This window comes from Leuciscus leuciscus (assembly GCF_965113295.1).
Source record: "Leuciscus leuciscus genome assembly, chromosome: 1".
Lineage (NCBI taxonomy): Eukaryota > Metazoa > Chordata > Actinopteri > Cypriniformes > Leuciscidae > Leuciscus > Leuciscus leuciscus.
The window spans coordinates 46,867,373-46,879,881 of record NC_138725.1 but is presented as its reverse complement, the minus strand read 5'-3'; the positions used below and the strand labels follow the sequence as shown (position 1 = coordinate 46,879,881).

Genomic DNA, 12,509 nt, shown 5'->3' with positions numbered 1-12,509 from the left:
TTTTCCTCACTGTATATATATATATACATATATTTCGCATTGTATGTGTTTCCACAGCCTTTATAATCTGTCGTTCATGAGTCCGTACTACATGAATGAAGACGGTGAGGACAACCCCTTCATCTGCTCCACCAATAAGGAGAACGGCATGCTGCGCTGCAGTGAGGTGCCCCGCCTCAAGGAGGGTGTTGAGTGCACTTTAAATGCATCTCCACCGGGACATGCCTACTCGGGCCTGGATGGGACCAGCAACAGCAGCTGTGTTAACTGGAACCAATATTACAATGTGTGTAAGGCCGGGGAGCTCAACCCACACAAAGGGGCAGTGAACTTTGATAACATTGGATATGCCTGGATTGCGATATTCCAGGTACGTTCCTCTTGAAATGGTGTTCTGATCAGTTCTGTTGTCCAGATCTTTTTTTCACATCACTGATGCTCTTTTTGTTGAACGCTGTGGGAATGGAAATGCATTATGGCCCTTTCAGTAACCATTTATGGTTGCGCTATGAAACCCATTTATCTTCGTTTTCCTAAAGTCAAAGGCCCTAGTTATTCCAAAGATAGATTAGGCTTTTTACAACTTTTTATTGCTTGATTTTCTTCATGAAAGGACAAAGTCTTGTTAAGCACGCTCCAACCACACCAAATAATTGAATCTCGACTGAGAAAATGTCTGTTTTAGTCATTTCTGCCCCTTTCTTGGAAGGAGCTCTGCAAAGTGATGAGATTTTTCGATGGGAAAGTGATATCTTTTATCACAGCCTGTGGAAATTAAATAAGAAAAGAATAAGTGTCACGCTGCATATTAACTCATCAGTACTTTCAATCCATCCTCATCAGCAGAGTTGAATCACCACAGACGGACTGATGGCACAGACCTCTGTTAAAAGAGTATTTTAATATGCGCAGTCATGCCTTTGGTGGAGGGCCCACCGTACGGACATACAGCGAGAAATATGTTTCATTCTGTGGAAATGATTGTCGATCTCATTTGTCCGATCATTACAAGTCACATGGCGTCCCTTTTGGCTGGGCTGTAATGACAGGAAAGGTTATGCAATAATAAAAGAGGGCGTTTTCATCTGTGTCAACATGAGATTTTAATAAGACCTGGATTGTACTCATAAGATGACACCCCCGAGAGCAGGTTATTCCCTTTTATGTTCAGATAAGCCTTCTTATATAATGGTTACTATAAAATTTAACTTACACATACCATGCCATAATTTATTTTTTATTTATTTGTAGAAACTATATTTGTTTTAAAGTTGTTTCAGATGCAGACTTACAGTCTTCAAAAATAAAAATCGATCATAAAAAAATTGGTTTTACATTTTAAGAATGGAGTCATGAATTGTAACATGAATACTATTTTAGGATTTAATATTTATTGTGTGAAAATGGATTTAGATCAATTTATATAAAAAAAAAAGAATGAAATTCAAGGTAAATTTCACCTGTGAGCAAAATATTTTTACTGTCTATTTGTAATTTGGCAGATATTTTGCTAAATTATGTTAAAAGTTTGAAAATATATTAGTTAATTGTGTGTGTTTGGAATGCATAAACTGCTATCTATTAAAGTTTACTTAGCCACAAAGCCGGCAGTTTTATTCTAAACATTTTTTACAATTAAACACCTGCCACATAAGGAAATATTCAAGGATATTAGTGCTATGATCAGCTGAAAACAATACAAGTAACACGTTTTTGTTAGTCTGACATCCAATAAATCCTGAGCCCAAATGGACTCAAGCAATATTTTGAAATTATGCCTGGCTGTTTACAGTATGTAAAAAGAGGCTATAATAAATGATGTAAAATTGTGTGTCTAGCAGTACAGTCCCATTTGCAAAAATGTAAAAGTTTTGAATCAGCTATTTTAAAGCCAACTGTGTAGATCCACTGCGGAAATCAAGAAAGAAGATTCATGTTTTTGTTTTTATGTGAACAACAGAAATTTGTCTCTTGTTAGACAGCATAGAAAGAATGAGAAAAACGGGGGTTCACACATGAGGTCTAATGCTAAATGATACAGCTGGATGGGAATGAAATGCAGTGCTGCAGGCGCAGAGCTTCCAGAGCAAATGACTCAATGCTAATAGACGTAACCCTGCGCTACTACTTTTACTGCAATCAAACTAACAATCAGACCTCTGGCATCACTCTGTACCATGAAGACTTTGCTATATTTCTCTTTGATTTGTATGTCTCTATCTATAAAAAAACACACACACACATTCAAAATTAATCCCTGGGAAGAAAAAACTCTTTTTCAAGAGCTTTAGTGTCTAACAGTGCTCAAGATAAAAAATTAGACATGTCTTAATCTGAGGTAAGGTAATTTATTGAAACTTTACCTCAGGTCAAGGTGTATTACCTGGACTCTACATTTGAATGTGTTTGAACTCAATTATAATTTTCAAAAACCTCCAGAAAAAAAAAAATACAATAAACTTGCAGGCTTTCCATTCCCCAGACAAACTCTCAAAACTCAGTGTTTGAGCCACCAGCCATCTGCACAGTTGGAAATGTGAGCCAGGCCCCTGAGACTGCTATTGTGCTGAGCCAAACTCAAAATAATGATCACTTGAATCTTCCAGCTCACAGCATTTCTCTTAATTTCTCTTCTGTTTTTTGCAGGTTATTACTTTGGAAGGATGGGTGGACATCATGTATTACGTCATGGATGCCCACTCCTTTTACAATTTTATATATTTTATATTACTTATTATAGTAAGTATACTCTAATTGAATGTATTTCATAATGTCGGCCTGTTTCACACTGTATACATGAATCGAGTGCAATAACAGGAAAGTGGAATTTACTGAATTTCAATTCAGACAAATTTAACAGGTATAACATTTCAGGAAATGAAATGTTCCTCAACCCTGATCCATTCATTTGTTAAATATGAAGTAGTATACAAATTTCTACAAGTGACATTACAAATAGATTTATCTGTTTCTCCTTATTTTGGAATTCAAAGTCCTAAATTTGATTTTAAATTCAGGATATTGAATTGAGAATGGGTATAAAATTACATTTCAATTCCTGAGTTTGAATTGAGCAGAACCCCGGTTAATAGGGATGCCAAAATATACACAATCATACTAACACTGATAATAATAAGAAATGTTTCATGAGCATCAAATCAGCATATTAGAACGATTTCTGAAGGATCACGGTTGAGTAGATGTAAAATGATGCTGAAAATTCAGCTTTGACATCACAGGAATAATTACATTTTAAAATATATTTAAAAATATTAAATATTACTGTTAGTGAGCATAAGACCCTTCTTTCAAAAAAGAAATCTTGGCGACCCCAAACTTTTGAACTGTGGTGTATGTGCACCACTTGCAGTACATGTGAGGTGTAAAACAGGCATTAAACAGGCATTAAGGAGACTTCTCATGTTCATGATGGTGAACTACAATGACCTTTGTGTCCCTCAGGTGGGTTCCTTCTTCATGATCAACCTGTGCCTGGTTGTAATAGCAACCCAGTTCTCAGAAACAAAGCAGCGTGAGAACCAGCTGATGCAGGAGCAGCGAGCATGCTACCTCTCCAACGACAGCACCCTTGCCAGCTACTCTGAGCCGGGGAGCTGCTACGAGGAGATGCTCAGGTACATCAGCCACCTGTACCGCAAGGTGAAGCGCCGCGTTTCCCGCATCTACAACAACTGGCAGAGCAAGCGCAGAAAGAAGGTGAACCCCAACAGCGTGCTGAGTGGAGGAGGAGGCACTGGCGGCGGGGTCAATGGTCACAGCAGGCACAGGGGTGGCGGGAACTGGGTCCGTTCCATCCACAACCTCATCCAACAGCACCAACGACAGCACTGTCACCTCAGCAACGGCAGCCCCAGTCCTGTGGTCTCTACTGGGCCCGGCGAGGCTCTGGAAATGAGGTCTATCGCAACGGGGCCGCAACTAACTGTGTCCTCTCAGCCAACCGGCATGCACAATCTTTCTTCCAGGACTCAGTCAGTGCACAGCATTTATCAAGGTGACTTTCACGAGGCCCCACAAGGGCGATCGAGCGCCACGGTGGGCGTGCCGGGGCTCGGACGACTAAACGGGGGTATGAACTATCCGACCATCTTGCCCTCCCTCATCTGCAGCTATACAGGCAGCAGTTCTGCTGGGAAAGGGAGAGAGGAATCGGATGCAAATACAGGATGTGAAGCGATTGATCCCTTTGAGAAGCTGCACCAGCTAATGGGAGAACATAGTAAGTTTTTCATGGTCATTGTTTCCACTTCCAGGCAGTTCCAGTTGTACTCACCCTGCACAGCCTGTTTCAGGATAATGAAAGGCGTTCTGTGAAGTGATTGTCGGGCAGCCCTTTACGAACGCGACAGAAAATCAATACCTCAAATGTTAAAGTCATTAACACAATCTTTAAAGGAGTGAGGCGGCAACCAGCACTCCACTAGCGATTGTGGCCATCAAGCCCTTTGAAATCCTACATCAACCGTTGATTCCTCGTGTTAGACGGAGACAGCAGGCTTATTCTGTCACTGGAAGGAAAAGATCAGTTGGTTTTCAATGATTCAGACCGCTGGCGTTTCTAGTTGAGTAGTATTAAAGATTGAGTTCACCCAAATATAAAAATAATTAAACATTTTCAAACCCATATAAATGAATTTTTACCACAGCTCTCATTGAATCCACATTCACATATACATATTTCTACATTACTTATATCGGTAAAGCATCTGGTTTTTAGAAATGTCACTAGTTTGATATCTATAAAAAAAACTATTTTAAGTTCACATTTTTAATTTGCACTCAAAAAAACTTGAAAGTAAGTTAAAATTCACATACAAGTTTATGCACTATAGGCTGAGATGAATTTTCTGTGTAATGTTAAGTCGAAATTGACATTAAAGGTTGAGTTTTGACTGTCTGACACTGAATAAGAGGCAAGACGCTGGCTTGTGTTTGTACATGATGATCAGTACATTTTCAGAATTTTCAATTTTGAGTGAACTATCGCTTTAAATTATGCCCTGTTCCTCACATAAAACTATTGTATGACTAAAAATATTATTTTGTTTGTTTTTGGTCAATTATTCCTTTAAATGTATGATACTTATATGAGTTGAAGTGACAAATTTACTGCAGGAGCAGTACATTTTGTCCCAGTACTATACTAAATAGTACTACTATTTAGTGCATTTGGTTTTGCATTATATCGTTTGTTCAGCCCCAGATAATCAAGGCATCTCTTTCATGCCCAAGCCAGTTTTCATTTTTATATCAGTCTGTTGCAGAATGACTATTTGTGGATTTCTTTCAACATGAATGTGTACTGCAAATTCACTGCCTCTGTCAGTGCCAGCAGTCATTTTTGATTGCTGCTCGAGTCACCTACACTTCAGCTCATTACCACAGACTAAAGTGGGCCACGGTGTAAGATTATGTCCTCAGGAAACACATTAGTATAAGAGTACAGCCACAAACATACTCTGATTGGACCAATTAGTTTTATTTAAAGTAGTGAGATCACAAGACCAAGAGAGGGCTTAAACAGAATGCATAGAGCACTGACTTGACTGTGGCTAGAAAAGTAAACTAATAGACTAACTAGTTGAAGTAACTGGTTTTATTGGTTTGACTAGTAAAGTGGAACAAATTAGATCCAGATATAGCCTGGAAATCCAGACCTAAATCTAAAAGATTAATGGTCTGGTGTCGACTAATGAAAATCGCCCAGCTCAAGGGGCGGCACCAAGCATGCATTTGAAAATTTCACTGCACGCAATAGGATAACACTACGACCAATCACAACAATAAGCTCCATACGCTTAGCTACCAGCGGAGCTAACTGGTAGATTAGACTCTTTCCGCATCCGGTCGGCAAAACAGCAAAAACGTCCTTCTTGCAAAGGAACGATTCGAGCGGCGTCTTCTGTTCCTGTTTTAGATAAAAAGCCAAGTCTAACTCGTTCATTGTAGCGGCCAAAGCCGTTTCAAACAACTGGTGTTCATCCATAGCCATCTTGCAATGTTTACTAATGACTTCGACGTCACAGCGCTGTCGTCATCTGTTTAGCTCGCCTCTGGCCCGCCTATATCAGATAACCCGATGTGATTGGTGCAGCTCAGATCGAGGGGCATATTTAATGAGCATCATTACTCGACACCAGAGTAACTCGCTGAGCATATTCAACTTGTGCTCTCGCGAGAACTCTGGATTACCAGGGTAGTCCAGATATGTGTAATCATTCAAATGCGTGACCCCACAATAAACATTAGGTTAATTGTAAGATCTGTTAATGTTTGAGTTATACGCCAGGTAGAATAAAGCATGTGAATGATTTAGATATAATGTTTCCTGAGAAATGTCCTCAATCCAGAAGGAATTAATGCACAACAGCAACAGATAAATTAGCAATCAGTGTTAGGGAATGTTACTTTTAAAAGCAGTTAAGCATTACAAATTGCATTATAAAAAATGTATAATTATGTTACAGTGTTACTTTGTATGTGAAGTAATGTTTCGAAAACAATAATGTAATGTATTGAAATGCATGAAACGCAGTAACTTGTTGACTGATAGCGTTTTTCCCCCATGTAGGCCACAGTCGTGTGCTGTTGCAGATAGCTGGTGTGGTGCCCACCCAGTTGCTTCTTGAGCTCCTGAGTTGCCCGTATTGCTCAAGGGCCCTGGAGACCATGGATCTGGAGCTCGGTGATTCAGACTACTCCAGATCAGAAGGGGACGTGGTGTACGGGCTCTCCCATGGAGCAGAGTTAAAATCCAGACATGTATTCCATCATAAAATACTGGAGAAGCATAACCACCTGGCTCAGTTCTGGGAGGACTTCCGGGACCGATTGACACGCATAGTGGATAGCAAATACTTCAATCAAGGGATTATGATTGCCATCCTTATCAACACCTTGAGTATGGGGATTGAACACCATGAGCAGGTGAGTGCAAGTGTGGGTTCCTTCATGAATTTTCTGTTGTATTTTTGTTGGCCAAAAACCGAAAACAAGTTATTATTAGTTTTGCACTTCCGGTTCTGTTGGCATGAAGACAATGGGTTTTTAATGGGCTTTTGGTTAAACACTTGCAATTAGGTCTTTGGTTAACAAAAGCTCAAGATATTTTCACGTTTTATTCTATGACCTAAAATACATCAGTAATACCCCCCTTTAATTAAAGGGAACATATTATGCAAAATTCAATATAATTTGCTGGCAGTGTGTGTACACAACCACCCTATAATGGTAAAAATCCACACACTCCTTTTTTTTTTATCCCCATAAATAATTAGCATTTAAAGTAACACACCGACTTTTTGGGACTTTAGCTTATTCACCGTATCCCCCAGAGTTAGATCAGTCCATACATACCCTTTTCATCTCCGTGCGTGCCGTATCTCTGTCTGACGCACCCACCGCTAGCTTAGCTTAGCACAAAGACTGGAGGTAAACGGCTCCAGCTAGCATACTGCTCCCAATAAGTGACAAAATAACGGCAACATTTTCCTATTTACATGTTGTGATCTGTAGTCACAGCGTGTACAAATAACAAGGTCACATGAGACACAGCCATCTTCTAACCGTATACATACTGGGAACTATATTCTCAGATGCCGAAGCACTGCTACTTCTGCAGAGGGATTTACTCCAACTCTGAACAAACTCTCTGCTCCTCACCACGGGGCTTATCAGGTGCTGCGAGCAAATCACTCCGCAGAAGTAGCAGTGCTTCTCCTTCTGAGAATATAGTTCCCAGTATGTATACGGTTAGAAGATGGCTGTCTCATGTGACCTTGTTATTTGTTAATAAATAACTAATAATTAATAACAGTTAATAAGAAAAAAGTCATTTGCAGTTAAACTGACTATATAATGATGTATTCCCCAGCAAAATATCATTGTGACACGAGCAGAGGTTAGCTATTTATTTATTTTGCATTCATAAACAGTGATGAGGATTCATAGCTTTATTGGGCAAACAGATCTCCTGGTTACATAACTGTGTTGTGCTGCAATGCACCTCTATCTCTCCTCACCATGTTGTTGGGATGTTACTACTCGTGGTTTCGCACCCAATCCTGTGGTTTGACATTTATCCAATCTGATAGAGGTCTCAAGGAATGTGTGTGGAAGCAGTACTGACATTTTCTGCAGCTGGTATTGAGGATAATATTGAAGAATGGAGTCTTGCGTATAAAACTTAATAATTATATGCAGGGGGAATTAAACATTTACCTACACTCTTGTAATAGTAATAAATACTTAATCTTGGATTTACAGTAATGATGGCCCGATGGCCAACTGGCGGGGTTTCGTTAGTTGACTCAATTGACAAGATATGCTTTTTTTATGCCTTGCAAACAGTGATGTACAATGTTGTTGTAAATTCGATTGATTTAAATGTCATTAAGTTTTCTAGATTTTTAACACAAATTAAGTTTTGTCAAAATTTGGGTTATGCACAACAAACTGTATTCGACATATTGGGTTATTTTACAAAGTGTAAAACGGGTCTCATCGGTTCCGGTTCTGGTCTTTTTGCATGTGCGTCGTGAAATATAGAGCCGTTTTACTCAAGATACCTTCAAAGGAGCGAGTCCAACACATATGCAGATTGATATCTAAAAGTTTTTTCTTTTTTTTTCTTCTTCTCACTAACATTTACATATTTAAATCGAATAAAACAGAAAAAAATAAAAAGAACTAGCTAGGTTAGCTGATTACCTTTAAAGTCATAGCTATTGCCGTCAGTTCGTACAACCGCGGATACAATGAGACCTGTTTTCCTGTTTGTTCATGTGACGTCCAGCATAAAGCCTATTGCATAAATGGCTTGTGATAAATATTGTTACTTTGCTAAAAGGTAGTTTGGAGAGTGATTGGTGTTGAAAATATGTTTAGCTGCTCTGGTAGAAATAAATTTCAGCTGCACCTTGACTTTTTTCATCATTGAAAGAACAATTTTCACAATAGGAAGCTAGTGTACTAATAATAGATCTGAACAAACCCTTTTATCTTACATTTAATTATGTGTAATTATATATGATTGATTGGTTGCTCTTTGACTAAAGCGTGGCTTGTTGAATACCAATACGGGGCCCAGATAGCACATCTGCTTTTGAAGTAAAGTCTTTAATCGTTATGTTACTTTAAAGAACAGTTCATGTTGTCTAATTAACCCAAGACATGAAATAAGGCTCTTTTAATCCTTATTTGAGAAGCAGAAGAGGTGAAAATTGTTAGTAGACATTTGTTATGGTGGCTTTGGGGTTTAGAGACTTCCTTCTTTGGAGATTCTTAGATCCATTTTAAAGAATTGACATGAATTCTTCAGTAAAATGCTTGTTATTTGTGTCTTGAGGAGGGACTACTTTTTTAGGTTGAAGAACTTGTGATTATGTAACCAATGGCAATGTCAGTGCTTTATAGTCCGTTAAATGAGTTATGCTTTTGAGTAGGCTATGTCTGATAGTAGCACATTTTAAGAATCTATTTATGGCGCTGTCTGCTTGCTGCCTAGTCTTCCATTATATGTGTATTTAATGTATAAATATCTTTCTAATTATTGTTGGCATGCCACAAAAGCTGAAGTAAGAAAATGTTATTACGAGGTTATATCACTACTGAATCTTTATTAATTGTAATTTTGACTTTGTAGTGTAATTGCAACTTTATTTTTCATCTGAGGTGGTAACAAGCCTTCATAGTCTACATGCATTAAATTAAAGAACAAAAATGTATGTGATAAACAGGATGTTTACTGGGTAACTGCCGTTATTTGAAATCAATTGTTTTAAGGCTTATCCATATAGGTGTTTGTTCAGTTCTGTCAGCTATTGGGAAAAATTGTCACCAGTAGTAATTGAGGGAGGATTACAGTAATGAGATAAGGCTGGGTGCATTGATCTATGTACTGAATGCTCTTGGCATAGTCGGGAGAAAGATCAGCAACTCAGCAGAGTCTCCGCACTCTCGAGTCAATCAGCCCCCTAATCGGATTTACATGGGGCCACTGACAGTCTTCATTACTGCATCAGTCAAAGTCACCCCACTGAGATAACTGTTCACCCCATCACTAAAGATACATGCATGTCTTGACTGCACATACTGTTATTTCCTTTTTATAAATATTAGACATTAGGGTGTGGGGCTGACATGAAATTATTTTGGGAAGTTGACATATCCTGCAGTGTGATGTGCTATTCTCCTTCGAAAAGTATTTTAAAGCCATTTGTAAGTCATTTATTGGCTGATTCCCCTGAATGTGTAAACACAGTGACTCAAAACATTGCTCTGTTTATTTGAACATCCTGACTAGCACAACATAGCAACAGTTGCTCAACCAATGGGACGAGTTTGGGGCAGGGCTATCTGTTTCTGCCACCAATGGCAGAGTTTTTGGTATTTCCGATTTGATTTGCATACAATCATTTATTTATTTATTATGCTTGAAATTTTGTATAGCATTATTAATTAAAATACTTATTTTGTATGTTTAAAAATGCATTTGTCACAGTGCCGAAAATTTGCTAGTGGCAACAAAACAAAATAGTTTTAATTATGCAACGCTAATTACCAGAGGTGGGAGTAAGTCACACATGTGCAAGTCAAAAGTAAGTCTCAAGTCTTAACCTTCAAGTCTCAAGCAAGTCCGAGTCAATTTTGTGAAAAGCAAGTCAAGTCAAGTCAAGTCACTGCTTTATGTCAAGCAAGTCAAGTCAAGTCGTAGCTTGGGTCACAAGTCACTGGCAAGTCATACAAATGTTTGATGATTTCACTGAATTTAAAATAAGTTAAAACTACATAAGCTGTGGACTATGGTTTTATTTGCAACATTTTTTTTAAATATGCATTTCCACATACAGCTGAGTGGTTACTACAATAAAAAATAAAAAAATAAAAAATGTCAAACTACATAGCCTAAAATGTAAATGTAACTGAAATTAGGCCAACATTAAAGCATGAAAAATAAATATGCCTCAAACATTGCAGAAGACCATTAAAAGGTATTAAACAATTCACAATTCAAGTATAATGGTTCCTATGCCACCAAATGGCATTCTTCAAACTGGCATCCCCTTTATGGAACATGAACACATCCTTAACAAGAAGTTAGATCTTTCCTTTTTAACAAAAGAATAACAAGAAAAAAACAGTAATAATTGAATTGACACAAAACTTACACCTGTCAATCAGGTGGATTGACTATTGTACATTATTAATCTGTGTGAGTGAGTGATTTATTAATATTTGTGAATGAATGTGTGTGCATGTGTATGTGTGAAAAGTGTATTGTTTGCATGTCCATGGTTGTGTTTGACTGTGTGTGTGTGTGTGTGTGTGTGTGTGTGTGTGTGTGTGTGTGTGTGTGTGTGTGTGTGTGTGTGTGTGTGTGTGTGTGTGTGTGTGTGTGTGTGTGAGAGAGAGAGAGAGAGAGAGATGATTTGATTGAGTGTGATTGATTCATTAATATTTGTGAGTGAATGTGTGTGCGTGTGTATGAGTGAAGAGTGTATTGTTTGTTTGCATGTGTGCATGGTTGTGCTTGCAAGTTTGAATTTTTGTTTTGTGTATTTGTGTATGCATGGTTTCTAGCGATTTCTTTTTACTTACTCTATGCCCTATATACTAGCGTTATAAGCTAAACAGTTTTTAGAGATAAAACTCTTTACATTCGATTATCATGAAAACAAATCCCAGAGAACGGTAAACTGTACCAATGCATTATTAATTATTATTAAATTACAGTTACATTTTTTTTTTTTTTTCTGTTAACATTCAAGTCAACCCTGGGATAGCAGACTATATTGGTAGCATATAACTAGACAGTACAAAGGGATGCATGCAGGTAAGAAAAACTGGAATATGGCATATTTTAACATATTTTAACCCGATTTTCATTTTCAAGAAAATATTTTTTCTCTGTGCTTTTGTATGTAAGGGATTATTCAGATCATAAAAAAAATCATTAATCCAAGGCACTCGAATATTATTAAAAATATATAGAAAGCCTTTATTTCATCATGGCTTTAATATTTTAAAATCAGGTGACAAGTACTTGCACAACTATGCGTTGTGGCTAATGAGCCTTTGTCAGGGTGTGTGACCAAAGCCCATTTCACACAGAGATTCCGGAAAATACACGGATAAGTGACCCAAGATTTGACCCGGGTTCGTTTGATTTAGGTTCATTCACACTGCCAGTCTGGCAGTGCCAGTGATTTCCCGGAATCAGAGATTGCGTTCACACACAACCCCTAAAGACATGTAATGTCTTAGCAGCGTCTTAAGTTTGACCACGCTTGTGCATTTTTTTCTCTCTCTCTCTGATTCGATCATAAACTTGCGCATTACGTACCGTTTCACACAGCTGGCGAACGATCCCGCGCTTCAGCGTCATCACTACGACACTACGGCTTTTGTTCACACAGCGCGCGTTCCTGCTGCGTCACGTGATTGTTGCGGTGCGTTCAAACACAGATATTTCTTTTTAAAAAGACAAG

The 12,509-nt window shown here is 38.2% G+C and overlaps 1 protein-coding gene across 3 annotated transcripts in view; it reads left to right on the top strand.

The window, feature by feature from the left end:
* cacna1ha (calcium channel, voltage-dependent, T type, alpha 1H subunit a) overlaps positions 1-12,509 on the top strand; it is a 114,228-nt gene that overhangs the window by 62,678 nt on the left and 39,041 nt on the right. For all 3 annotated transcript variants that reach the window (XM_082172379.1, XM_082172377.1, XM_082172378.1), the window contains exons 7-10: positions 58-370; positions 2,647-2,739; positions 3,463-4,240; positions 6,593-6,948. In XM_082172379.1, the coding sequence (XP_082028505.1) occupies positions 58-370; positions 2,647-2,739; positions 3,463-4,240; positions 6,593-6,948 (1,540 nt within the window). The remainder of the gene's footprint in view (positions 1-57; positions 371-2,646; positions 2,740-3,462; positions 4,241-6,592; positions 6,949-12,509) is intronic.